At 35.7% G+C, this 25,344-nt stretch overlaps 1 protein-coding gene and 1 long non-coding RNA gene across 2 annotated transcripts in view; one reads left to right on the top strand and one right to left on the bottom strand.

Moving 5' to 3' along the window:
- Positions 1-25,344, bottom strand: part of LOC136041915 (uncharacterized) — a 444,858-nt gene that overhangs the window by 197,661 nt on the left and 221,853 nt on the right. The gene's annotated exons all lie outside the window — the stretch shown is intronic.
- The window catches only part of LOC136041895 (uncharacterized), a gene marked incomplete in the record, with an annotated part of 136,976 nt that overhangs the window by 24,839 nt on the left and 86,793 nt on the right, over positions 1-25,344 (top strand). The window contains 4 exon segments of the mRNA XM_065726688.1: positions 9,320-9,532; positions 13,373-15,713; positions 18,070-18,289; positions 21,245-21,561. Of these exon segments, the coding sequence (XP_065582760.1) occupies positions 9,320-9,532; positions 13,373-15,713; positions 18,070-18,289; positions 21,245-21,561 (3,091 nt within the window).

Genomic DNA, 25,344 nt, shown 5'->3' with positions numbered 1-25,344 from the left:
TGCAAATATCAGCAATAAGGCCTCTATTTGTCAATTTGAAAATGCCTTGGAATACCCATATCATGATTGGAATTCCTTGGAATCATGCCCATACAACTTCGATCCTGCATGAGAAAGACACTGGCACTCGCATAAAATGCTCAATAATGTACGATAAACACCATCCTGGCACTAAGGAATCAAACCTTAAAACTCATTCGGATTCAACTTTAAACTGAAATAACATTCAACCCAAAATTCTCCTCAATTTGCACAATATAAATTGATGTCTTATATGTCCGGAGTCGTCTCCTGATTCTCTTGCAGCAATTCCAAATGTTCGACGTAACTTTAGACTCCAGGCAGATTCGGCGAAACTACTTCAGACACGGGTTTTCGATCCAAGTCTAAAAATTTGAACATTCAAAGGAATCTTCCTGGGAAAAAATTCCCAATTCCATTATTACTGCCCGTAAATTAGCCGTAATGTGTAGTCCTAACAATCTTTTCCCTTATACATGTACCATTATTTGCGGGTCAGTATTTGTTCGTTTTTATGGCACTTGGTATTAACCAAGTGACATATAGCAATCGCCAATTCTGTCGGTCTGTCTGTCTGTCTGTCGGTCCCGGTTTTGCTACTTTAGGCACTTCCAGGCAAGCTAGGACGATGAAATTTGGCAGGCGTATCAGGAACCGGACCAGATCGAATTAGAAATAGTCGTTTTCCCGATTTGACCATCTGGAGGGGAGAGTGGGGGGCCTGTTAATTCGGAAAAAATAGAAAAATTGAAGTATTTTTAACTTACGAATGGTTGATCAGACCTTAGTGAAATTTGATGTTTGGAAGGATATCGTGTCTCAGAGCTGTTATTTAAAATTCCGACCGGATCTGGTGACATTAGGGGGGAGTTGGGAGGGGGACACCTAAAATCTGGGAAAACACTTAGAGTGGAGGGATCGGGATGAAACTTAGTGGAAAAAATAAGCACAAGTCCTAGATACATGATTGACATAACCGGAACGGATCCGCTCTCTTTGGGGTAGTTAGGAGGGGGGGGTGGTTAATTCTGAAAAATTAGAAAAAATGCGGTATTTTTAACTTCCGACCGGTTGATCGGATCTCAATGAAATTTGATATTTAGAAGGAATTCGTTTCTCAGAGCTCTTACTTTAAATCCCGACCGGATCTGGTGACATCGGGGAGGAGTTGGGAAGGGGAAACCTAAAACTTGGAAAACCCTTAGAGTGGAGAATCGGGATGAAACTTGGTAGTGAAAATAAGCACAAGTCCTAGACACATGATTGACATAACCGGAACGGATCCGCTCTCTTTGGGGTAGTTGGGGGAGGGTTAATTCTGAAGAATTAGAAAAAATGAGGTATTTTTAACTTACGAACGGGTGATCGGATCTCAATGAAATTCGATATTTAGAAGGATATCGTGTCTCAAAGCTCTTATTTTAAATCCTGGTGACACTGGATCTGGATGACATTGGGGGAGTTTGGGGTAGGGGAGCCTAAAATCATGGAAAACGCTTAGATTGGAGGGATCGGGATGAAACTTGGTAGGAAAAATAAGCAGAAGTCTTAGATACGTGATTTACATAATTGGAACGGATCCGCTCTATTGGGGGGGGGGGGTTGATTCTGGAAAATTAGAAAAAAATGACGTATTTTTAACTTACGAAGGAGTGATCGGATCTTCATGAAACTTCATATTTAGAAGGACCTCGTAACTCAGATCTCTTATTTTAAATCTCAACTGGATCCAACGTAATTGGGGGGGGGGGGGGGTTGGGGGACCGGAAATCTTAGAAAATACTTAAAGCGTTGAGATCAGGATGAAACTGGATGGGAAGAATAACAACCTGTATAAGATACGTGACTGACATTACTGGACCGGATCTGCTCTCTTTGGTGGAGTTGGGGGGGGGTATTTGAAAATTGAGGTATTTGTAACTTACGAAAGGGTGACCAGATCTTAATTTGATATTTAGAAGGATAAAGCTCTAATTTCCGACCAGATCCTGTGACATTGGGGGAACTTGGAGGGGGAAACCGGAATTCTTGGAAAACGAGAAAATTGGGGTATTTTTATCTTACGAATAGGTGATCGGATCTTAATGAAATTTGATATTTAGAAGGAATTCATGTCTCAGAGCTCTTATTTCAAATTCCGACCAGATCTTTGACAGTGGGGTGAGTCGGAGGGGGAAATCTTGGAAAACACTTGGAGTGGAGGAATCGGGATGGAGCTTGGTGGATAGAATAAGCAAATGTCCTTGATACGTGATTGACGGAACCGTACTGGATTCGCTCTCTTTGGGGGCTCTTGGGGGATTCAGTGATTTGGCGAGTCAGGTGCAATTGACTTGATAAAGTCGTTTTCCCAGATTCGACCATCTGGGGGGCTAAAGGGAGAGGAAAAATTAGAAAAAATTTGGTATTTATAACTTACGAGTGGGTGATCGGATCTTAATGAATTTTGATATTTCGTTACGGGCCATATTAGTTACGCGCCATTGTAGTTGTGTCCCTGTGTCCCACCTGTGAATGTATATACATATATATATATATATATATGATATCTAGATTACCCTGTCGACGGCCAACCTACCATCGTCAAAGATACCACGATAGGAAGACTCTACACCATTCACCCCAATCAACATGAATGCTTCTTTCTCCGCCTGCTTTTGGTGAATGTACCCGGTCCGACATCCTTTGAGTATTTGAGAACTATAAACGTTATTATACATGACACTTAACCTATACATGAAGCTCTAGTAACCTTTTTAAGAGTCAAAGTGATTGGAGGACAGCTAACACACCCCCTCTTATCCCCACCTAACCTATTCCACACACACACGTCGTGTTTTCCCGACATGCATCTAATTGAAATTTGAGATAGCCATTATATTGAAAATCAGTCCTAATATCATATAGCAAGGCTTTTGGAGTTGAAACAAACTCCCAAAGCCTGGGGGCATGGGTTATAAGTTATGCCTCGGGGGCATTTGAGATTTTTGGAAGGAATGGTTGTATAAACTTTAGAGGAGGTTGATTTGGTTGAAAATTGTAAGTTCTACTTCATTTTTAAGAGTCAAAAGTGATGGAAGTCAGTTAGCCCCCCCCCCCCGAATGCCCCTCTGTTCTCCAAGCGAATCTGATTGAAATTGTGAGCTAGCGATTTTGCTGTCCAAATCTAAGGTTGACATAAACCCCCCAGTGCCACGGGGATAGGGCTGTAATTCATGCCTTGGGGGCATATAAAGTTTTTATTGAATGGGTGGTCCTATAAACTTCAGATGGAACTAATTTGATATGACATTGGAAATTATCATGCCCCTCTTGAGAGTCAAAAGGGATTTGAGAACCCTCCTCCCCCTCCACGCTAATCATTTCCCCAAAGACATCCAATCATAGTTTGGAGATAGCAATTTTGTTCATTGTTGTTGAAGGGTCCGTAAATTAAATCTTTAAGGAAGACACTTCGCCCCCATAGCTCTCAGAGCAAGGGTTGTAAGTAACCCTCTCCCTCCCCCTGTCACGCCCATCATTTCCCAAAACGAACATCCAACCAAAGTTTTGAGACATCAATTTTTTCAGCATTGTTGAAAGGTTCAGTAATTATGCGTTTAGGGATGTCAACCCCCTCCCCATCCCCGAGGCCTCAGGACAAGGGTTATAAGTTACGCAATTTGTTCACGGTTTACATATAGTATATGTTATTGAGAAAATGTAAGTATGTTTGACTTCTATTTCCCCAAAATACGACGGACATTAAGATGTTTCTTTCAGGGAATGTTGAGGGAATGTTGAACTAAATCAAAACTTGTTATGTTTATTTGGCTTGTCAAAAGGGTGTAACTCAGAAATGACTGAGTATATTAATTTGGAATTTTCAGGAAATGATAAGAGAGATGATCAAATCAAAAGGTAATGTTTGCACGCTACTACTACTACAACTACTGCTGCTTCTACTGCTACCTCAAGTACTACTACTACTACTGCTTCTGTAGCGAGTACTACTAAGGCTGAGGATATCGAAAAATATATGGAAAATGTTGAGGGGAAAGTTTAACTAAATCAAAACATATTATCTGTATACAGATTGCTGATGCGGGTGTATCAGCAATATTTTTCGAACGGTTTATCACATCGAGAGGAAACTTCAGTGAGATGCTCAGTTGACCAAAAAGCAAAATGTAGCTGTTACTACTGTTATTAATCATGCTGCTACTGCTGTTACTACTAATAATAATACGCTATTACTGCTACTAATGTTCCTGCTACTACCACGACTACTATGATACTATGATACTACTATGATGAAGGCTTTGAGTATTAAGGTGAAAAGGGTGTCAAAATGGTGCCAAAAGCCGCACATCAACAATATTTTTGGAACGGCTTAACGTGTCAAGTTAAAATTTCCAGGGCATCATGAAAGCGATGTTCAGCTGATCAAAAGGAAATGTGCACATGCTACTACCCAAGGGCGCCGGCAGAAAATTTTCCTGGGGACATATGCCAAAATAGCAATGATGGCTGGGTGACAGTTTCATTTCTGTTGTATGGATGGTATTCGCCATCCGTATGTAGGTTGTCAAAAGGGCATATCAGCAATATCTTAGGAGCAGTGTCGTGTGTGAAATTAACATTTACCATGCTTGTTGTGAGGGATGTTGAACTATCCAAAAGACAATATTTGCATCATAATATTACTGCTCCCGCTCCTACAACTAACACTACTGCTACTATCATTATTACTACTACTGCTACTAAAACTAAGATTACTACTATTAACTCTACTGCTACTTCTATAACTACTGGTTCTACTACTACTGCTAATAGAGCTGAGGGTATTAAGGCGAAAATTTTGGGCAATATTGAAACTGTGTTGAAATAAATCGAAATACAGTATGTCCACCTAGGTTGTCAAGAGGAAGTATCAGCAATGTTTCAGGACCGGTTGATGGTATTAAATTAAAAATTTCGTCGTGTGTTGAAGGGGATGCTCAAAAAAAGATGCTAAGTGCATACTGCTACTAATGCTATTACTGCTGCTTGAACTATTGCTACTACACAAGCTAGGGGAATTAAGGTGAAGCTTTCAAGGTATATTTAGGCGGATGCTGAGCAAAATCAAAAAGAAGCATGATTATGGAGATCGTCAATAGGGTGACAAAGCAATATCACAGTAACGGCTTACATTACTAAGTTAGACCTTTAAGGGTAGTTGTGACTGATTTCGAACTAGCCAGAAGACACTATCTGTATACTTTTGATACTACTTCTTCGTTTACTGTAACAAATGACGCTAAGGGTATTAAGTTGAACCGTTTAGGGGAGTTTCAATTAAACGACAAAACTATAGGCATGCAAGCATTAAAGGGCATATAAGCAATATCCTAGGCAGCGCTGCTCCATCATAGCTAGTAATATCATTGATGTTTTAAAGGAGTTACTTTGATTGGAAATTCAAAGTTCTAGTATCCTTTTTAAGAGTCAACAATGATTGCAGGGCAATCAGCACTCCTCTTTAGCTTATAATTATCCAAACACTTCCAATCAAAATTTTAGATAGTCATTTGGTTCTGCATAGCTGAACGATCTTGTAACTTTATCTCTATGGCTTTTGCACAGGTCAACCGCCCGCAGTTTTGCAACTTTGGCATTATGTTTAAAAACTAAATGTTGCCTTAAGATTAAATTAAAAAGCACTGTATGGATACTGTTTGCCAATAAGACCACTCAACAACATCCTAAGAACGACTGAGGGTATTATGTTCAAACTTTCGGGGCTACTTCTATTACTACTTCTGCTCTTAAAGTTTAACTAAATCAAAAGAGAGTAAGTTGAATCCAAGCTGTCAAAGATCATAGTTTGATTTTTGCGATTGTATAAAACTTTATTTTTCAGTTCAACTAGAGTTAGTTTTAATAAAACTAATTTAAACACTGCTTTTTGTGTTCAGATTTTAAAAATGTGTATGTCGTTAGATATTGTTGAAAAAGTTTCTGCAGCATACAAATAGCAGGTCAAACCATAAATTCTTAAAGAAAAACCGAAAAGATCTAAACTATTATTTTCTTTTTCCCTGAAAAGACATATGTCAATATAAAACGAACAGAAACTAACTAAAAAAAAAAAAAACTTTTTCCACAAAATAAGTTTTCCAAAGAAAAGTAAAGAACTTCATTAAACCAAAAATGAGCAAAAATAGAATCAAATCATCTACAAAACGTTAAAATACCACGAATCAACATCGATAGATAAATGAAAACTCAAAACGAACAGAAACTACAATAAATTAACGAGTCAAACCCAAAGTGAGCAGAAATTAACATGAGTAGGGCTCAAAACCCTATGCCTTTCCAAGGCCAGAATATAATTTGCACTAATGTTTTCACTTTTATAACTTTATTAAATCAAATATTATTAACATTTTAAGTAATAAATATCAGCATATGTAGAGTAAACTGACCATGTAAATTCATTTGTTGTTATTTTTTCAGTTAATAAAACAAAACAACAAATAAACACACATCCGTGATATTTCTTCTGCTTAAAAAGTGCGAAATTCCACACTTCTGCAGATAGGAGCTTGAAACATCTATGGCTGCGTTCTCTGAAATGCTGAATACGATGGTATGATTTTTGTCAAGATCGCTTGACGTCTTTGGGGTTTATCCCCCCTCTCTTTGAAAACCAGGCAAATTTCACAGGCTCGTGGCTTTTTATGAGTAACATTAAATTTAGTGAAGTTTATATATTTGGAATCCGCATAAAAAGCCAATTCTTTGATGTATCTATTGTTGTCGAATTTATGTTTTTTAGAGTTTTGGTTACAATTGGGCCGAGTTGATCCTTACTTACAGTTCGATACCACGAACTGTTTATTGATTATCAAAGATAAATTACAAACACAGGAAGGCTGATCATGCCAGCAAATCTTTGAACCCGGTTTACCAGCATAAGAAGACAAAAAAAAGATTACATTTTAAATTATATAGTTCACAAAATTTTCAAATGTACCTTTTAACTTGAACATTCCTTGTACATCATGTTTCCCTAAAGGCTACATGACCTGTTAAAACACGAGAGAACAGTACAAATGCAACTAGTCACATTATACAGATACTTAGTTAACTACGAAAAGAAATGTGAAAGAAAGACAGAAATATAATTACTTGTGGATTCAATACTACAAAAGAAAAAAAAAACATTAAAATAGACTAACCATAACCTAAAAAGATTGGCTATTATTTTTATAAAAGCTATAAAACAGTTACACCTACAAATTGGGCCTGAAAATCTAGTGTGATAAGTAATTAAAGGTTAATATGGGGTCTTACAGACAGTTAAACAAATTTTGAATCTTCTAGTTCTTATCGAACAGTTCGTGGTAACGAACTGTAGTAAGGAGCGACCCGGCACAATAGTAACCAAATCTCTAAAAAACGAAATTTTGACACCAATAATTACATCAAAAGAATCGCATTTTAATGTTGATTTTAAAAATATTAGTTTCATCAAGTTTAGTCTTACCCATCAAAAGTTACGAGCCTGAGAAAATTTGCCCTGTTTTAGAAAATAGGGGAAAACACCCCCTAAAAGTCATAGGATTTTAACAAAAATCACACCATCAGATTCAGCGTATCAGAGAACCCTACTGTATAAGTTCCAGCTCCTATCTACAAAAATGTGGAATTTTGTATTTTTTGCCAGAAGACAAATCACGGATGCGTTTTTATTTGTTTGTTTGTTTTTTTGTTTTTTTTTTTTTTCCCAGGGGTGATCGTATCGACCCAGTTGTCCTAGAATTTTGCGAGAGGGCTCATTCGAACGGAAATGAAAAGTTCTAGTACCCTTTTTAAGTGACCAAAAAAATTGGAGGGCACCTAGGCCCCCTCCCACGCTCTTTTTTCCCAAAGCCGTCGGATCGAAATTCTGAGATAACCATTTTATTCAGCATAGTCGAAAAACCCAGTCCCCCTGGGAGGGTCAGCAAGTCACAAACTTTGACCAGTGTTTGCATATAGTAATGGTTATTGGGAAGTGTATAGACGTTTTCAGGGGGATTTTTTGGTTGGGAGGAGGGGTTGAGAAGAGGGGTTATGTGGGGGAAACCTTACATGGAGGGATTTGTCATGGGGGAAGAAGATTTCCATGAAGGGGGCGCAGCATTTTCTAACATAATTTAAATAACAATGAAAAATTAAATATTAAGAAGTTTTTTTTCAACTGAAAGTAAGGAGTAGCATTAAAACTTAAAACGAACAGAAAATATTACGCATATAAGGGGTTCACCTCCTCCTAATACCTCACTCTTTACGCTAAAGTATTTTTAGTAATTTCAACTATTTATTCTACTGCCTTTGTGATTCAGGGGACAAAATTTAAGCTTTAGTGTAAAGAGCGAGGTATTGACGAGTGGGCGAACCCTCTCATATACGTAATAAAAACATACGAATATAAAAGTTTGTTACGTAAGCTAATTCGTAAGTTACTTATATCTTTTACTAATGAAAACGTTCGTAAAAAACTAAAAGTTCTAGTTGCCTTTTTAAGTACCCTAAAAATTGGAGGGCAACGGGGCCTCCTCCCCCCTCCTTTTTTTCATAATCATTCAATCAAAACCACGGGAAAGCCATTTAGCCAAATAAATAAATATACAAATTTTGCTTTAATTATTCATCTGCAGAGAGCCGAAATCAAAACATAGATTAACTAAAAAACGTTCAGAAATTAAATAAAAAAAAAAACAAGTTTTTTTTTAACTGAAAGTAAGGAACGACATTAAAACTTAAAACGAACAGAAATTACCCGTATATGAAAGTGGCTGTTCCCTCTTCAACGCCCTGCTCTTTACGCTAAAGTTTATACTGTTTTAAAAAGTAGAGTTGAGAGAAAGAGTCTAACTTTAGTGCAAAGAGCAGAGCGTTGAAGAGGGAACAGCCCCTTTCATATACGGGGTAATTTCTGTTCGTTTTAAGTTTTAATGTCGCTCCTTACTTTCAGTTAAAAAAACTTGTTTTTTATTTATTTATAGGATGATAAGAAGAATGATCAGAAAGAAAAAGGGGAATTTTGGGAATTGATAGTTACTATATTTAAAGTCTTTAATTCCCTATAGAGCTTACAAAACATAAAGATGAACATCAAAGGTCATAAAGCGATTTCAGATCAAGTAGACCTGTCTGTTATGCTTCCTTCTAAAAAGAAAATTTATCTCACCAAGGCTTGAATTTCTGTACATCTATACATGCACTTATTCTGAAGTTCGGTAGTGGAAATGTTCTGAAAAGTATTTAAAATATGTCATTTTTTCAGGTAACATTAACTTGCACTGCTGATTTCAAGGTAGATCCACCAACAATCAAAATAAACCCTAATGGCTACGGTGACTTCACTGTATCGTGGACACCCACAGAGTCTGGGATTTTCAAAGGTCATCTTGCTGTTTCCACTTCCTTTGGGTTTAAAACACAGTTTCCCATACTAGGGAATGCAGTCGAACCTCCTGTCAAAAAAGGGAAAACTAGAGTAAGTTGTTTTTACTTTATGAATGGCGAACCACACTTCTGTACTAGTCTGAAAAGACTGAATTGGCTAAGTTTTTCTTTACTTTAAAATGCCCATAAAGTAGAAGCCGTAACTCATTCAGTAATTGTCTAAGAATACTGGAAACTGAGAAAATGTTGAGGATATATAATAGATTAGAGATGTGTGCAGGAATTTTTCTGTGCTTGGGGGCAAATTTTCAAAAAGACAACTAAAACGAAATAATTATAGGAAGAACATTGAAAGGTATGCTAAAATCGTAAAAGTCTTGAGGGTTTTTGGAGGGAGAGAGGACAAAGCCTTACCAGATAGAACTTTAACAAAGAAAATAGCTGAAAAGAAATTAGGACAAGGACGATACAACAGGGAATAGAGACAGGATTAGGTCAATGAAAAAGGAAAAGAAAAAAGGACGAGGTTAGCTACGAGGACGAGGCTTTCTGTCTGTTTGTATGCCTGTCTCCTTCTCCCTTTTTTATCCGCAATTTTTGAACAGAGATTGTTGTAATTCGGAAGAACTTTGATGCTTAAGCAATTTCCTATTTTTGCGTTGTTTAACACATGAAAAAAGATGTATGTCTTCAATGCTATTGTTTTTTTCGGAACATGCATGATGTGTCGGTTAGAATGTGTTACCGTTCAGTTGTTCAATTTTTCAGACTTTATAGCTTCTGTGTTTTTTTTTTAGTTGAATAATAGCTTACTTGCTTGGTCATTCATATGGCTATAGAATCTATCAAGGAAAAGGGGGTAAGGATAATGAAAAAAGGGAAAAGATTGAGACATCTTACATGATTATTTAAGTCCAAAATTGTAGTAAAATGGTAGTATATATGCCTCAGACTTACCAATAAACTAGGAAATATAAATCGGAAAAGAATTTTCATTTATAATATTTAAAAAACTAGATCAAGTTTTTGTTTGTATTGTACAGTTTTATAAATTATTAGACGTTTTTTTTAAATCTTCTAATTCAATTCTTTATTTGATTTCAAACTTTAAAATGTGTATAAACGTTGTGTTATTAGTCTCTTAGCTCAGCTTTAATAATAGTATTATACTGACCGAGATTTGTTTTTATATGACAGGCGAGGGGTTTATTTTATGTTAATTTTGTATGGAAAATAATATTCTGTTCCTGTGACCTCTTGGAAACATTTTTATTTAGACGGCCGATTTTTCTAATCTTTTAATCAGAACTTAAAAAAGAAGTAACTTATAAATTGGAACTTAAGGATAACGAATTCATAGAAAACAAAATGTACTACAGATACTTTGCCTATAATTAGAGGAATCTAAAAGAAATAAACCAAGATGGAACTAAAAACAAAACCCAAAACGATGCATACTTAAGGAAAATCATTCAAGACAATGTCCATTGAAGAACTAAAAAAGTTTCAAATTAGCAGCAAAAACAATGAACAATAGGCTACAATTGTAAACAAATATACAGTTGAATTAATACTGTTTAACCCAAAAGGCAACTGAAATCAAACGAGCATGTGATCAAAGAAAAAAAACTTTGTTAAATCTGTGAAGAAATAATCCTCTGATTCAGATTAGATTTTTTTTTTTTTTTTTAATTCTATCGGGTTTTATTAATATATATAGAAATAAATAAGCATAAATTATACTTCTGTATCCAGAAACACAGGTTGAGTCCCTTAAACTTAACAATTCCAATTAATTATTCAATTATTCAGTGGTTGGCTGCTTTTCTTTTTATTCTAGTGATTGATTCACCAGCTAATTCGTTGTAGCGCAGCTAATTGTTCTAACCATAGGTTTGTTTTCTTCAAAATCTTATCATAAATCTTATCAGTATGTAAGTTGTTAGGTTTTTTTTCTATGGCTTGTCTTGCCCGTTGTGCAAAACTTGATTTTGATGGACGAAGCCTATTCAAATGGAACGAAGTGACAGGGCAAGTTAACAAGATCTTCAATTAGTAGAGAATTTACTTTTTTTTAGATCTCTTTCAATTTGAGAGCTTTATCACTACGATTGTATGATCAAGTTTTCCACAAGAAGAGAGAATACTCCACACACCATTAACTATTTTTACAGCTGTCTGATCTTTTTCGCATTAAAAAAAGAGAACACTCTGTAGGCCTACAGTAGTCCAAGGTTATATGGCAAGTGTTATATTTGCTGCTAATAACAGCGATGACAGAAATGGCTTCTAGCGGGAAAGCTTTCAAATTAAAAAGATTAAGGTCCTGAAGCTTAATTCTAGACCGGAAGCTAGCAAGTAAGGACGACTCTGCAAAATAGCCAACTGATAGATACTGACATCTGTATATTTGGCTGTAACTACTACTTTCGAAGATCCATTTGTGTAGCATTGGGCAAAATGTAGTGCCATTCTTGTGTCGGTTTCATAGTTGAGTTTGGTACCCTCTTGGGTATTTAACGCAAGCTCTTCAACATAAATTGTTTTGGATATTCACCCAAAAGCAAAGATTTTAAAATCAATTGTATCCCCCAGATGTTAAGTTTAAGTTAAGTTTGAAGTGGTTTTTGATATTTTCAATAACAAAGCCTTTGTATAATGGGCAAGAGAAGTCATTAAAGAAAAAACTAGAACTTTATTAGATTTGGTAATTCTTAGAGATAGGAAAACTAGCATTTCAATCCAGTTTATGAGAACTTTTTTCAGAATCTCTAAAATGAATCCATAGTTAAAGAGTAACTTGCCTCTGAAATTATTCACGGCGGATCAATCAAAAGGAAAAGGAAAATACTGAACAGTTGGATAATTATCAATACTAAGCCAACAGGAGGATAATTTTCTAGCAGGTTTAATAAGTTTCTCTGGTTGTTAAGTTCTTTTCAGAGGCGGTTTTAGGGTTGGGGTAGGGGGGATACTTGCCCCAGGCGCAAAAATTTTAGGGATGCAAAATTTCATTTTTCAATCATTTCTGAAGTTTGAGATTTTACTTTTATTAACGTTGAGTAGAAGGCGCAGTTGGGAGTAAGTATAATTAAATTGAATCCAAAATTTTCCTTTTTTTTTATCATTATCAGCATTCATTGAAAATAAGAGTAAGTAGACCAAATGAAAGAATTGAAGCAATCACTTGAGATGAGGGAATTTATAATTGTCAAGAGCCTAAAGTAAGAAAAGTCAGATTTAAATAAATGAAGTATGTTGTTAACAAATGAAAGTTTTGTTAAGATTTGGCCTGAAAATTTTGAGAGACAGGTGCGGGATATGCTAATCAAGATTTTCCCCCGGGTGCAAAAAAAAACTGAACCACCACTGGCTATTGTTTGGTTATAATTATATTCTGAATTAAACAGAAGTAATTTCAAATCAATCGTAAATTTGGTTTGTGTATTTAAATCACAGATTATGTCTAAATTGTGTTTTTGACTTATTTATTTAATCGGTGTTCTTCGATTATTTTATTTTCAACCTTTTGTGGTGTTTTTTCTTTTCTTCAATTCCACATAGTTAAGAGACCTTACTTGCTGTTTTCTTTTAATTTTCTCTTTTGCATTTTTGTTTAAGCAACGGTTCTAATTATGAAAGCAACAAATGTATCACAGATAAAGATATGGTAAATTCTTATTTATTGAAAAATAAAGATAACAGGGATTTTGTAACGATATGAGTAGAAAAAGGCAAAACGTTATACAGAGGTAATCGATATATCATGAATTTTCGAATGGGAAGATAATGTTCTTTTGTTTTTTCTTTATGATAATTCTTCTATGTGTAGTGTTTTTGTATGCCCACAAATTTAAAGTTGCTCTTTTATCTTTATATTTTTGCCTATTAATCTGTTATTTATTTGTAATTATTTTTTTTTTTTTTACAGAGATCATCGTCACTTCAGAAGCCGTTGAGCTCGTCCAGTTCAGTACCGCGTTCTCTTTCACTCACACGTGATTCAGTTAAATCAAAAGAAAACCTTCGTCCCCGCTCAGACTCTGATATAACCGATAGAAACCCATTGCCTGCGGTAAATCTCAACTGCCATCAGTCTGAAAAGAAAAGGAATAGCTCGTTTGAAAAAAGGGAGGCTTTCCGATCCATCGTCGGGGGAAACCTACCTCCATGTAATATCGTATCAACTCCTCCACGAAGACAAACATATCGAATTGCCTTGAAGAATTGTAATCCGATTGAGAGACCTGTGATTGACAGTAATCTAACAGCAGTCGTAATACCAGGTAGCTCTGGAGAGATAATAGCGGATTGTGGAGTAGAAAGGAAATATGAGGATAAGGCAGTGATTGATAATAGGTGTAACTTAGGCCTCCCGCCTACTCCTGTGATATCTAAAGTGAAGCAAAGACTCTGGAATAATGAAACAAGAACAGTTTCTTGCAATAGTAAGGCCATTGTTGGGCTCCAAGAACAGGAAAACGCAGAAAAATCAAACGAAAATGCTTGTTCAAAACCTGGATTTGTTGCTCCTAAGACTTTGCCTAAAGTAGCAAACCTAACAAAAAAAGGAGAGAGTTTAGCTGTTCCAGTGTCTGTATTAGATGACACACTGACTCCTTTTGCACCTATTCTTTGCTCTAGCGTTAAGAAAGATCCTAAACAAATTGGTAATGACCAAAATCTTGCAATAAAGCCCACAACTCGCATCCAAATTGATTTTGTGAATTTAGAAAAATTAGATTTGGAGAGATCGAGTAACGAAACATTTTATTCAGCAAGAAGCACTGAGACAACCTGTTCGAAACAAAGCATGGATTCAGATGATGAACCTCACCAAGAAAATGAGACTTTCAGACACATCCCAAGGGCTGAAAAAGAACTTAACACCCAAGTCTCAGCGTTACCTATATGCGAGTCTAAAGGCGTCAATAGTGAATTAAAATTCGCCAATGAAGACTTGAACCTTCCAGCTATATTAGCAGTAGATTCGACAGTAGTTGTTGTCAGTAAACCAGGAGGAAACCTTGAAGATTCACCTGTTTCCTCAGTGTCACCTATAATGGACGAGGAAAACAAGATCTTTATTGATAAGTTTGACGATAGCGCTGTTTCCCAAGATTGTCATGTTCATGCTCCTGAAATAGAATCCTTGCCAATTATAGATTTAGTTCCACAGCTAGACCTGTCGGTGATATTAGAAGAAAATGAAACAGAAAAAAATTTTACATTTGAAAAGACATCCTCCCGCCCAACGTCGTCTATGGGTCATGTGAAAAATCGAACTTTTGACTGTGAATCAAAAGGCTTCGATCTCCCTGAAGCTTCTAAAGAAGATTATGTTACTGCTACTCCAAAAGATGCTACTTCTAATATAGACAAGACGCATTGTTACTCTGAAGCACCAGATGCTCTTTCAGATTGCAAAACTTTGCAAGGCAACGATGATAATTTCAATCCGTCATTTGATGCAGGTGAAAAACTATCCAATTTTGCTAGTGTTAGTAATTATCCTGGTTTGAACTCTAATTCAAAAGACACAAATCAAGGGGCAGGAGATCCTACTCATAGCTCAGTTGCCCCGGCAGAATTTCTTTCAAGGAGCCCTATACTGAAAGTACATAAAACTGAATCCAATATACCAGTCTCCTTTGCCGAAAAGGAATTGAAAGAGTTCCCTCAGAGCCATCAATCTAACGTGAAAGCGCCAGTGATCCGCACTGATGTGCATATTACGGAAGTGGAAGACTTTTCCCGTGGTGTATTGATTGATGATAAACTTCATAACACAAAGGCTTCAAATCATCAAAATACAATATTAGAGATAAAAAACGATGGCAATCAGACAATGAAAATACCTGCTACTGAATTTACTTTCACTATAAGTCCTCCAAAAATCGACAGTTGCAGATATTCTGAAGATGAAGCATTCACAGTCAATCCACCAAAATTGCTCGGAGATAAAAGAGGAGTGGTAAAACCATTTCCTAGGGCTTTGCAATGTGGAAAAGTGAAAAGTACCAGGAAAGAATTTACCTTCAAGAATCGCAAAGATCATCAGGTTACGTTAAGCGCTTCTTCTTCTGTTACATCTTTGTCGTCCGTTGACAGTGATGAAACGGGCAGTTCATCGTCTTTCAGACACAGAGCAGCCAGTGACATCTCAATAGGAAAAAAGGGGAACTATAGTAAAAGCTCCGACAAATCCTTGGACTCGGGAGGCTTGATTTACCAAAGAAAAACAGCAACTGATCCTCGGATGGGCCGTAAAGGTTAGTGAAATTCTCAAAGGTTAGTATAAGCAAAGGTTAGCATAGAGTATGGAATCAAAAGAGAATGTACAACTCTTGGTGAGTTCTGACGAGTCAGCACTTCTTAATTGTTGACCTTAAAGGGAAATTTTGGTCAACGCTTCTTCTCCCCTTTCGAATACCACACTTTTCTTCCTTAGTCTAACAAGTATTATCATGCTAAGGAATTTTCTTCATATGGAAATCAAGGTAGTGTCTCTGCTTTTACCACACTCACTATTATCACCTTTCTCATTAACAGTTTTAATTATAAGTTTTCCTAATATCACGAAGTCCTGCCTCAGTGTCAAAAATCATATTCGTAATCTTCAGTAAGTTACCTCTAATTTCACAACCACCTTATTACAAAATCTCATTTATAACACCATCAGCACTTATGAGGCTGCATTATATTTTTTCATTCTCGTTGACAGTGTTGTGTGCAACACAAAGTATAGTATGTTTGAATCACTTGACCCTCTTATTAGCGCTTTCTTTGTAGGTAGTCTGAAAACCTCGCTTATCTGATGACGAAAATCAACATGCTTTAAAAAAAGATTCAACGCAAAGCTTTCATAAATACTGCTAATATGCTATGATTTCGGACTGCTGAGTTATGCCAGTGCAAGGGTGGAGATCAAACAGTTCGTAGTAACGAACTGTGAGTAAGGAGAGATTCGGCCAAATAGTAACAAAACTCTAATAAACAGAATTTTAATAACAATAGTTATGTCAAAAGAAATGGCTTTTCAGGCTGATTTCGAATATATAAGTTCATTAAGTTTAGTGTTATCCATAAAAAGCTGTGAGTCTTATAAAATTTATCTGATTTTTAAAAAAGGGGGGAAACACCCCCAAAAAGTCAAGTGATCTTCACGAAAATTACACCATCAGATTCAACATATCAGAGAACCCTGCTGTAGACAGGATTACACCATCAGATTCAACATATCAGAGAACCCTACTGTACACAGGATGGCTGGCCCCCAACCCCCCATTGCACTTCCTGGCTGAAGGGCCAAGAAACGGAGATCAGCACCGCCGGTAGGGACTGTAAAGTCTAATGCCGTATCCTACTGTAGAGGTTTCAAATTCCTATCAGATGCAATGCTATAGAGTTCCCTATAGTAAATAGCCATAAGACTTAAATATTTTATAATTTATTTATTTAATGATCTTTCAAGCTCCTATCTCAAAAACGTGGAATTGTGTATTTCTTGGCAGAAGAAAGATCACGGATGTGGGTTTATTTTTTTTTATTATTGTTGTTATTACTATTTTCTCCAGGGGTGATCATATAAAGCTAATGGTCCTAGAAGATCGAGAGAGAGCCCTTTCAAACAGAAGTCAAAATTTCTGATAACCTTTTTACGTAATCAGGAAGACTGGAGAGCACCTAGCTTCCTTCCCACGCCTATTTTTTCCAAAGACATCCGATACAAATTTTAAAATAGTTATTTATTTCAGCATAGCTGAACGGTTCAGTAACTGTACTTTTGATGATGACATGACCCTCAATAATCTCTGGGGAAAGGGCTGTAAGTTACGCAATTTACGCTAATTGTTTACATAGTACTTGTTATTGGGAAATATACGGACATTTTTCGGGGTAATTTTCTGCGGGAGGGGCGATCTTCGACAGGCAGAATTTTCTGTTGGGCGGGAAGTTTCCAGTGCAATTTTTTAGGAGAAATGTTGCACGAGGGTGTGGGGAGGTGATTCCCTGTTATGATTTCAAAAAACAGACAGAAATGAAATTAAAACCCGCAAATTTTTCAGCTGAAAGTAAGGAGCAACATTAAAACTTAAAATGAACAGAAATTATTCTGTATATGAGGTGGGTTGTCTCTTCCTCACCCTCTTTCTTTACGCTACAGTTTGACCTTTTGTCCTGATTCTTTAGGATAGACTAGTCAAACACAAGGGCTGTTGATTTTGAATGAGAAGTATTTTTAAAGAACTTTAAAACCCTAGTGTGAAGAGCGAGAGTTGAATAACGAGTAGCCCCTTCCCCTTTCATGTACAGAATAATTTATGTCCATTTAAAATTTTAATGTTGCTCCTTAATTTCAGTTGAAAAAACTTTTTGTTTTTTATTTATTTAATTTTTTGAAAGAGTGCCTTGTATTTTCGTTTCACCTAAGATAAATCCTGGTTTTGTAGTCCCTCTCGTCCCAAGTAAAAGCCTAGGAAAGCCCATAATTCTATATTTTGTTGTAGTGCTTTGATTAACAGTCAAAAATTAGTTTTTAGTACTTAAAAAAACCTGGAAGTTAACTCTATGAGTTTGATATTCTTAAATCTTCGTTAAAATTGACTTATGATCATGTTCCAACAGATTCACTTTTCAACACTCAAGAAATACAGGACATGCGTAAAATTTTAAACGACATTGAAGCCGAATACGGAGAACCCGATGCTGCGAATTCGGGGGAGTCGATAGATATTTCACCAAGGAAGCGACCGGCATTAACCCGAGGTCTACCTTTCAAGAAACCAAGAATAATGAGCAGTGAAATGATTTATGTTACTGATGACATGTCTTTGGAAGGATTCCGGTAAGAGTACTTGCGTGAATTGCGTGAATTTAGTATCAAAGTTCTATTTTCCATATGCAAGTTTTAGGTGTGTTATTTTCCTGCAACTTAACGGTTTTAGCGTTTCAGCATAAGACGATAATTTTATTATCGTTCGATTTAATTTTATCCAGCTACCGAATTCTATTTAAAAATTTTTGTCTTGCACATTTATTTTTCCGTAGATGAGAAAAGTTTTGAAAATATGTCAAAACATAAATACGTATTGTTGAAGCAATTTTATATAATTCTCTTAGAATAATTAAACAGCACTGTAGTTTCTGGTGCACTAAATGGATCGATCTGATACTAATGTATCCAATGACAAAATAGCTTGTGCTTTCAGTGCAATTCCCTGCTATAGGCTTGTCGCAAGATTGCATGTTTCCTAGGGAGCACATACCTGAATCAAAGGCAAATAGAAAGGATACAGAAAAATTCTAGCAAAGAAACGGGCGTAAAGACTTGAAAAGAAAAACATGAAAGCGTAAAACGAACAAATTTAAAATGAATAATCAATTTAAACTTAAGATTAACCGAAGTTGTCACAAATAAATGTGACTACCACCCCTTTAAATAAAAATATATGTAAAACAGAAAACATAAAAAATTAAATATTTTAAGCAGTTTTTCTTTTATTATTATAGACTAGCATTGAAAAACCAAATGATGTTTTTACTTCCAAAAATTCTTTCTTATCTATATTAATATATTTAAACAATCAATCTAGTTTGATTGCTCGGTTATGCAGTAAATTTCCATGAATGCTTTCTTCCTTTCAAATGTAGAGGACCTCACTATGATGAATCATTTGTTTTGTGAATTATATAAATTATGTATCTCTTCAACAAATTAAACATGTTGCTTTAAAATTACCAATGTTCGCTCAATCTTACCTTTACCATTTCTATACCTTTGATAACCTTAGATAAAATCTATACCTTTGAATTTAAAAAATGTTTATACCTTTGAAAATTTTTGACAAAAAGAAGGATAATTTTGGAATAGTAAAATAAAACTTAAAATTATAAGCGTAATTATGTTAAGAACCATGTACCAATCTTGACTAGTATCGCGATTTTATTCCCTTTTTTGTTAACATTTTGTATAGTTATGTATTATTTACAATAAAGTACTAACGGCACTAGTCTTTTAGGGATTTTGAGGGAAGTCTAACTCCCATTTGTGCTAGCTATTATTTGTCATCCTTGCATACCATAGTGATTTCGATTATGTTGTGTTGTTTAAAAGGAAATTGTTTGAAATACAAATCGTTTTCAGCTAAGGATCAATGACATTCTAGCCTTTAAAGGGGTTTAAGGGAGGCGGTAGTACCATTTTATTTGTGGTAATTTCTGTTCGGTTTAAGTTTGACTTGATCGTTAATTTTGGTTTCTGTTTTGGTTTGACCCCCTCCCCAAATGTTGGTCTGACTCGTAAAAACGTAACAAAATGAATTTAAACAAATTGTGGATGCGTTTTTGAAGTTTTTTATTAACCCCCTCCCTCCCCACCCCACCCTTGGAAAAAATCATTTTGTAACTCTCCCCCCCCCAAAAAAAAAAATGTCTTGAATACGGCCCTGGTTCAGCCCTAGTAATTTTGTTCGTTTTAAGGTTGCCTTATTATATGACTTTATTTCTACTCGTTTTAGGTTTAAATTCTGCTCTTTATTTTTCATTGAAACATTTGTTTTAATGTTTTTTAACGTTAATTATTTAAAAGGAGCAGTACGACTTTGAAATTTCACTTTTAAAGATCCATCTACCGATTTTCTAAGACAACTGATTTTGTTTGATCACTCCTGGCGAATCAAAACAAAGCATAAAAAAAGGAAAACAAATAAATAGATACATATAAGTGTACAACCTTGTTATAAAAAATTCAAAATTATGGGGAACGGCAATTAATACCACTTTTAAAAGATTGTTGTATAATTTGATGGTATGATTTTCATTAAGATTTCCCCCTTTTTCAATAATTATGCAAATATCCTTATATTTGTAACTTTTGATTGACCAACTGAAAGTTGATGAATTTTGTATACTTGGAATCATTATAAAAAGTTAATCCTCGTAATTTCACGTTTTGATTAATGATCGCTCCGTTTTCTAAGATTTCGGTTTCATTGACCATGGTCACTCTTTACTCAGACTTTTTTTTTCATAAAATGCTAGATTTGGAGGAAATATGCAAATAATGGATGTATTGAGAGAGCAAATGGGAGTCTAAAACAAAACCACGTTCATTCTAAAGACGAATCTTTATAGTGGATCTGTTTTGAGAATTAAAGTCTCCTGATTCCAATGTCGATTCTGGAAATCTCTAACTTTTGAGTTCTGATTAATCGTAATGTCACTTATCAAGCAATAGTGAGCGCACCTTCTTTCCTTTAGCTTCAAACAATTTGCAGCATGCCTACCCCTCTACAGAAATTCAAAGTGGGGAGGGGCTGGTTGAGGGGCCATAGTCCCACTAGGTGCCTTTGGTAGGTTGTTATATTAGGTTAGGGCTTTAGCTCTTTTTTGTCAAAAATCGTAGCTTAGTAAGGTATTTGCACAAAGTCATTATCCGACTTTTTTTCATTCTGATAAATCACAACAGTGAAGTTAATTTTCGGAATGAATTTTTCAAAATTTGGTTTTTCATTAATCTTTTTTACCTGGTTGTCTTATATCAGCTCTTCAAGTGAAACTTGTTATCGTTGAAAAACAAATCATTCTCTTAGTTAAAAATTGTATTTTTAACATTGGCCATACTTCTATATCTAGTAGAAAGTCTTTATAGCTCCCAAGAAAGGAGTAAAAGGTAAGCCATAATTTCTATAGCAAGGGTAGAACCGCTAAACTTTAAGACGAATGGATGACACCATTCATCTGTCCCATTCTTTCAGCAAGGTGACATCTTTTCAATTTAATTTTTTTCATTGCTTTTTAGCGAAGTTTACTACGACAAAAAAGCCTCCGCCAAGCAGGCTAATGCCTTCAAAATATGGTTGAATTACATTTTGACACCAGAGGAAGAAGGAGTTGACTTTTTTGGAGCTGTAGCTGATGGAAATCTCCGGGCTCCAACAAAAGAAGTTTTATCAATGAAGAATTATACAACTATTCAAAATCTCAACAGACTTCGCCGTGAAGCCTTCATCCTCTATAAAAGTAAAGAGGTCCGTACAATTTTGGATAAAGTCAAAAAGGAAGTAAAAGAACTTAGATTCGCTATTCGGAGTGACAGACCCATTAACCTAGATTTTGGTAAGTAATTTGAACTTTTCTATACAAAAAAAGACCGGGCATGTTTCATTTGCAAGCTTTGAAGAAACGCTAACAATTGGGCCTATTACAATAGTGTTTGGTGTCTGGATTTCCATTCGATGAATTGTCGGAAAGATTGTTAAAACAAAAAATGATGAGACATTCATTGAGTCATGTGTAATTTTACCCGTACGACTGTTACTTTTAGGTGTATCCAGGATGCAGAGTAATGTTGTCACTACTGCGGCTACCACTTTTTAAACACGTTAAAAATTCCCTACACTTTTTTTTTGCCAGAGTAACAATAATTTACAGTTTCTTTTAAGCTATAGCTTACGAAAACAAGACGATTGCACTTTAATTAATCCTTCTACGGAAGGAGTATTTCACCCTAAGAAAGGGGCTGCCAAGTTGTACTACTGACCAAAGCTGTAACAAGCCTGAGCAATGCCGAAAAAGAGAATAAAATTTTTGCGACCAACTGTTTAGGGAATCTGAAGGACCCGCCCATGTTAGGGATGCAAATCTAAAATTAAAACATGGTAATTGGTCAATTCATAAATTTGAGCTCCACCAAAGCGGTATTCAAGGTTTTAAAGTCACTGCTTACAAATATGACGCTTAGTTGCAATTCAGTTGTCTTAAAATAAATCTTCTTATGCAGCCTACGTTGCTTCAGAGATGGCTTCGAATTTTCATTCAACGGCTTGGGAGATTGATTTTAAATTTCCAGATGATGTTATGGGGTCAAGCGGACTTCAAGCTTTGACCTAGAGACGGTAAAACGTAAATATAACTGCACAATGCTTATCCAGGCTATCAAAACACCTTATCTTTTGTGTCTTATTAGATGCAGATAAAACTTTCATGTAGGATGGGAGGAGGTGTAATGGGACTTCTGAGTCGCTCAATAAGAGCTCCCCCCTAGGCAACTCAATGCATTCCCATGTGGCGGCTAAGGGAACGCCCTATACATATGTCGGGTAGCCCCGTCTGGCTACCCAACATATCGACATATAGGCTAAAAGACACAGTCTTGGCTGAACTTTTCGATAAGAAGTAATTATCCTTAGGCTATTTTAAAAGATGGATTTTTAACCGATAACTTTTATTGTAAGTGTGTTATTGTTTATTATTTTCTTTGCTGAAGGCGGCCCTTAGATATAGGGCCGAAATATACAATTAGGTTTTTTCGTTCGCTGTCTTGGGAAAAAAATCCTCATTATTCTGTCTTCTGTATTTGTAGAAACATTATCTGTAAGTTCAATCTGTATGAGAGTAGTTATGTGTATGTGTGTTGTTTTTGTGTGTATATGTATGTGTGTTTGTGTCAGATTAGTTTAGTTTAAGGACGTTCGATACCAAAGATGTCATTTTGCACGTCTTGGCGTTGGTTGACAGTCTCAAAGACAAAGAGGCCATTAGTAAATTTTCTCAGCACTACAGGAAGGTCCCGACGCAATTTTTGTATAAATTTATAGGAGATCTTAGATGTGGGAACAGTTTAAAAAGCTAATGAGAAACTAGTTTCAAACAAAGGAAATCAAACAGTTCGTGGTAACGAACTGTAGTAAGGAGCGATCCGGCTCAATAGTAAACGAAACTCTAAAAATGGAATTTTGATACGAATAGTTACATCAAAAGAATTGCATTTTAATGCTGATTTTAAATATATAAGTTTGATCAAGATTCGTCTTACCCATCAAAAGTTACGAGCCTGAGAAAATTTGCCTAATTTTAGAAAATAGGGGGAAACACTCCCTAGAAGTCATACAATCTTAACGAAAATCACATCATCAGATGCAGCGTATTAGAGAACCCTATTATAAAAGTTTCAAGCTCCTATCTGCAAAAGTGTAGAATTTCGTATTTTTTGCCAGAAGACAGATCATGGATGCGTGTTTATATGTTTTTTTGTTAGTTTTTTTCCCCAGGGGTGATCGTATCGACTCAGTGGTCCTAGAATGTCGCGAGAGGGCTCATTCTAACGGAAATTAAAAGTTCTAGTGTTCTTTTTAAGTGACCAAAAAGTTGGAGGGCACCTAGCCCCCCTCCCACGCTCATTTTTTTCCCAAAGTCACCAGATCAAAATTCTGAGATAGAGATTTTATTCACCATAGTCGAAAAACCTAATAACTATGTCTTTGGGGACGACTTACTCCCTCACAGTCCCCATGGGAGAGGCTGCAAGTTACAAACTTTGACCCGTGTTTACATATAGTAATGGCTATTGGGAAGTGTACAGACGTTTTCAGGGGGATTGTTTTGGTTTGGGGGGGGGGGGAAGAAGTTGATGGGGGGTTACGTGGGAGGATCTTTCCATGGAGGGATTTGTCATGGGGGAAGAGTTTCAATGAAGCGGACGCAGGGTTTTCTAGCATTATTAAAAAAATAATGAAAAAATAAGTATGAATAGTTTTTTAAACTGAAAGTAAGGAGCATCATTAAAACTTAAAACGAACAGAAATTATTACGCATATGATGAGTTTACTTCCTCGTAATACCAAGCTCATTACGCTAAAGTATTTTATGTAATTTCAACTATTTATTCTTCGGCCTTTGTGATTCAGGGGTCATTCTTAAGGATTTGGGACAAAATTTAAGCTTTAGTGTAAAGAGCGAGGTATTGACGAGGGGGTGAACCCCCTCATATACGCAATAAAACATACGAATATGGAAGTTCGTTACGTAAGTTAATTCGTAAGTTACGTATTTTTTTAAAATGAAGGCGTTCGTAAGAAATTAAAAGTTTTAGTTGCCTTTTTAAGCAATCAAAAAATTGGACGGCAACTAGACCTACTCCCTCGCTCCTTTTTTTTCTCAAAATCTTCCGATTGAAAATATGAGAAAGTCATCTAGCCCAAAAAAAATTAATATGCAAATTTTGTTTTAATTATTTATGTGCGGAGAGCCAAGATCAAAACATGCATTACTTCAAAAACGTCCAGAAGTTAAATAAAAGAAACAAGTTTTTGTTTTAACTAAAAGTAAGAAGCGACATTAAAACTTAAAACGAACAGAAATTACTCCGTATATGAAAAGGGCTTTTTCTCCTCAACTCCCCGCTCTTTACACTAAAGTTTTTTACTATTTTAAAAAGTAGAGTTAAGATTAAGAGTCAAAACAGCCAATGTTTGAACTTGTCTCTGTAATTGGATTTTTTTTGCAAAGCCTTGTAGCTAAAAATGTTCTAAACATTTTCAAAAACGTAGGAATATAAATTATTTTAGAGATTGATATTACTATTAGATTGAATCAAATAAAAAACAAAACCTCTTATTTCAGTTCTTGAAATGAATCTGATGTGGAATTTTATTATTTTATGCCAAGAACTGCTAATGACTTGGTTAAACGATACCGTGCGATGATTTGGTTTTATTCCTCGCCAAAACTGAGCTTTTGGTTCGGTTTTCCCTGTCAAGAAATTTACAAATGAAATACTATAGTCGAATTAGACCAAACTCAACATTTGGTTGCCAGTGTCACGACGCCGTCAGTATGAAATTTGTTGCTGGTCATGACAAAACATAAAATATTTAGCATATCATTAATTATATAATGAGATGCTTATTATTCGAACAACCCCAACTTTCCTTCTAAAATTTGTGAGAGTAAGCTGATTATAATTTCCCCCTCCTCACAAAAATGGTTCCCATTCCCCTGTCACACTGCCTATAATCCTTCTAATTCCGTCGCTTGTTACCCTTATTTGGAAGGACATGCCAAATGAACCTAACTATAGCTCACTTGGATTTCCATTAAAACTATATTCTGGATTGATCT

This window comes from Artemia franciscana, unplaced genomic scaffold (assembly GCF_032884065.1).
Source record: "Artemia franciscana unplaced genomic scaffold, ASM3288406v1 PGA_scaffold_49, whole genome shotgun sequence".
Classification (NCBI taxonomy): Eukaryota; Metazoa; Arthropoda; class Branchiopoda; order Anostraca; family Artemiidae; genus Artemia; species Artemia franciscana.
The sequence above is the reverse complement of the archived record's forward strand: the minus strand, read 5'-3'. Positions and strand labels throughout refer to the sequence as shown.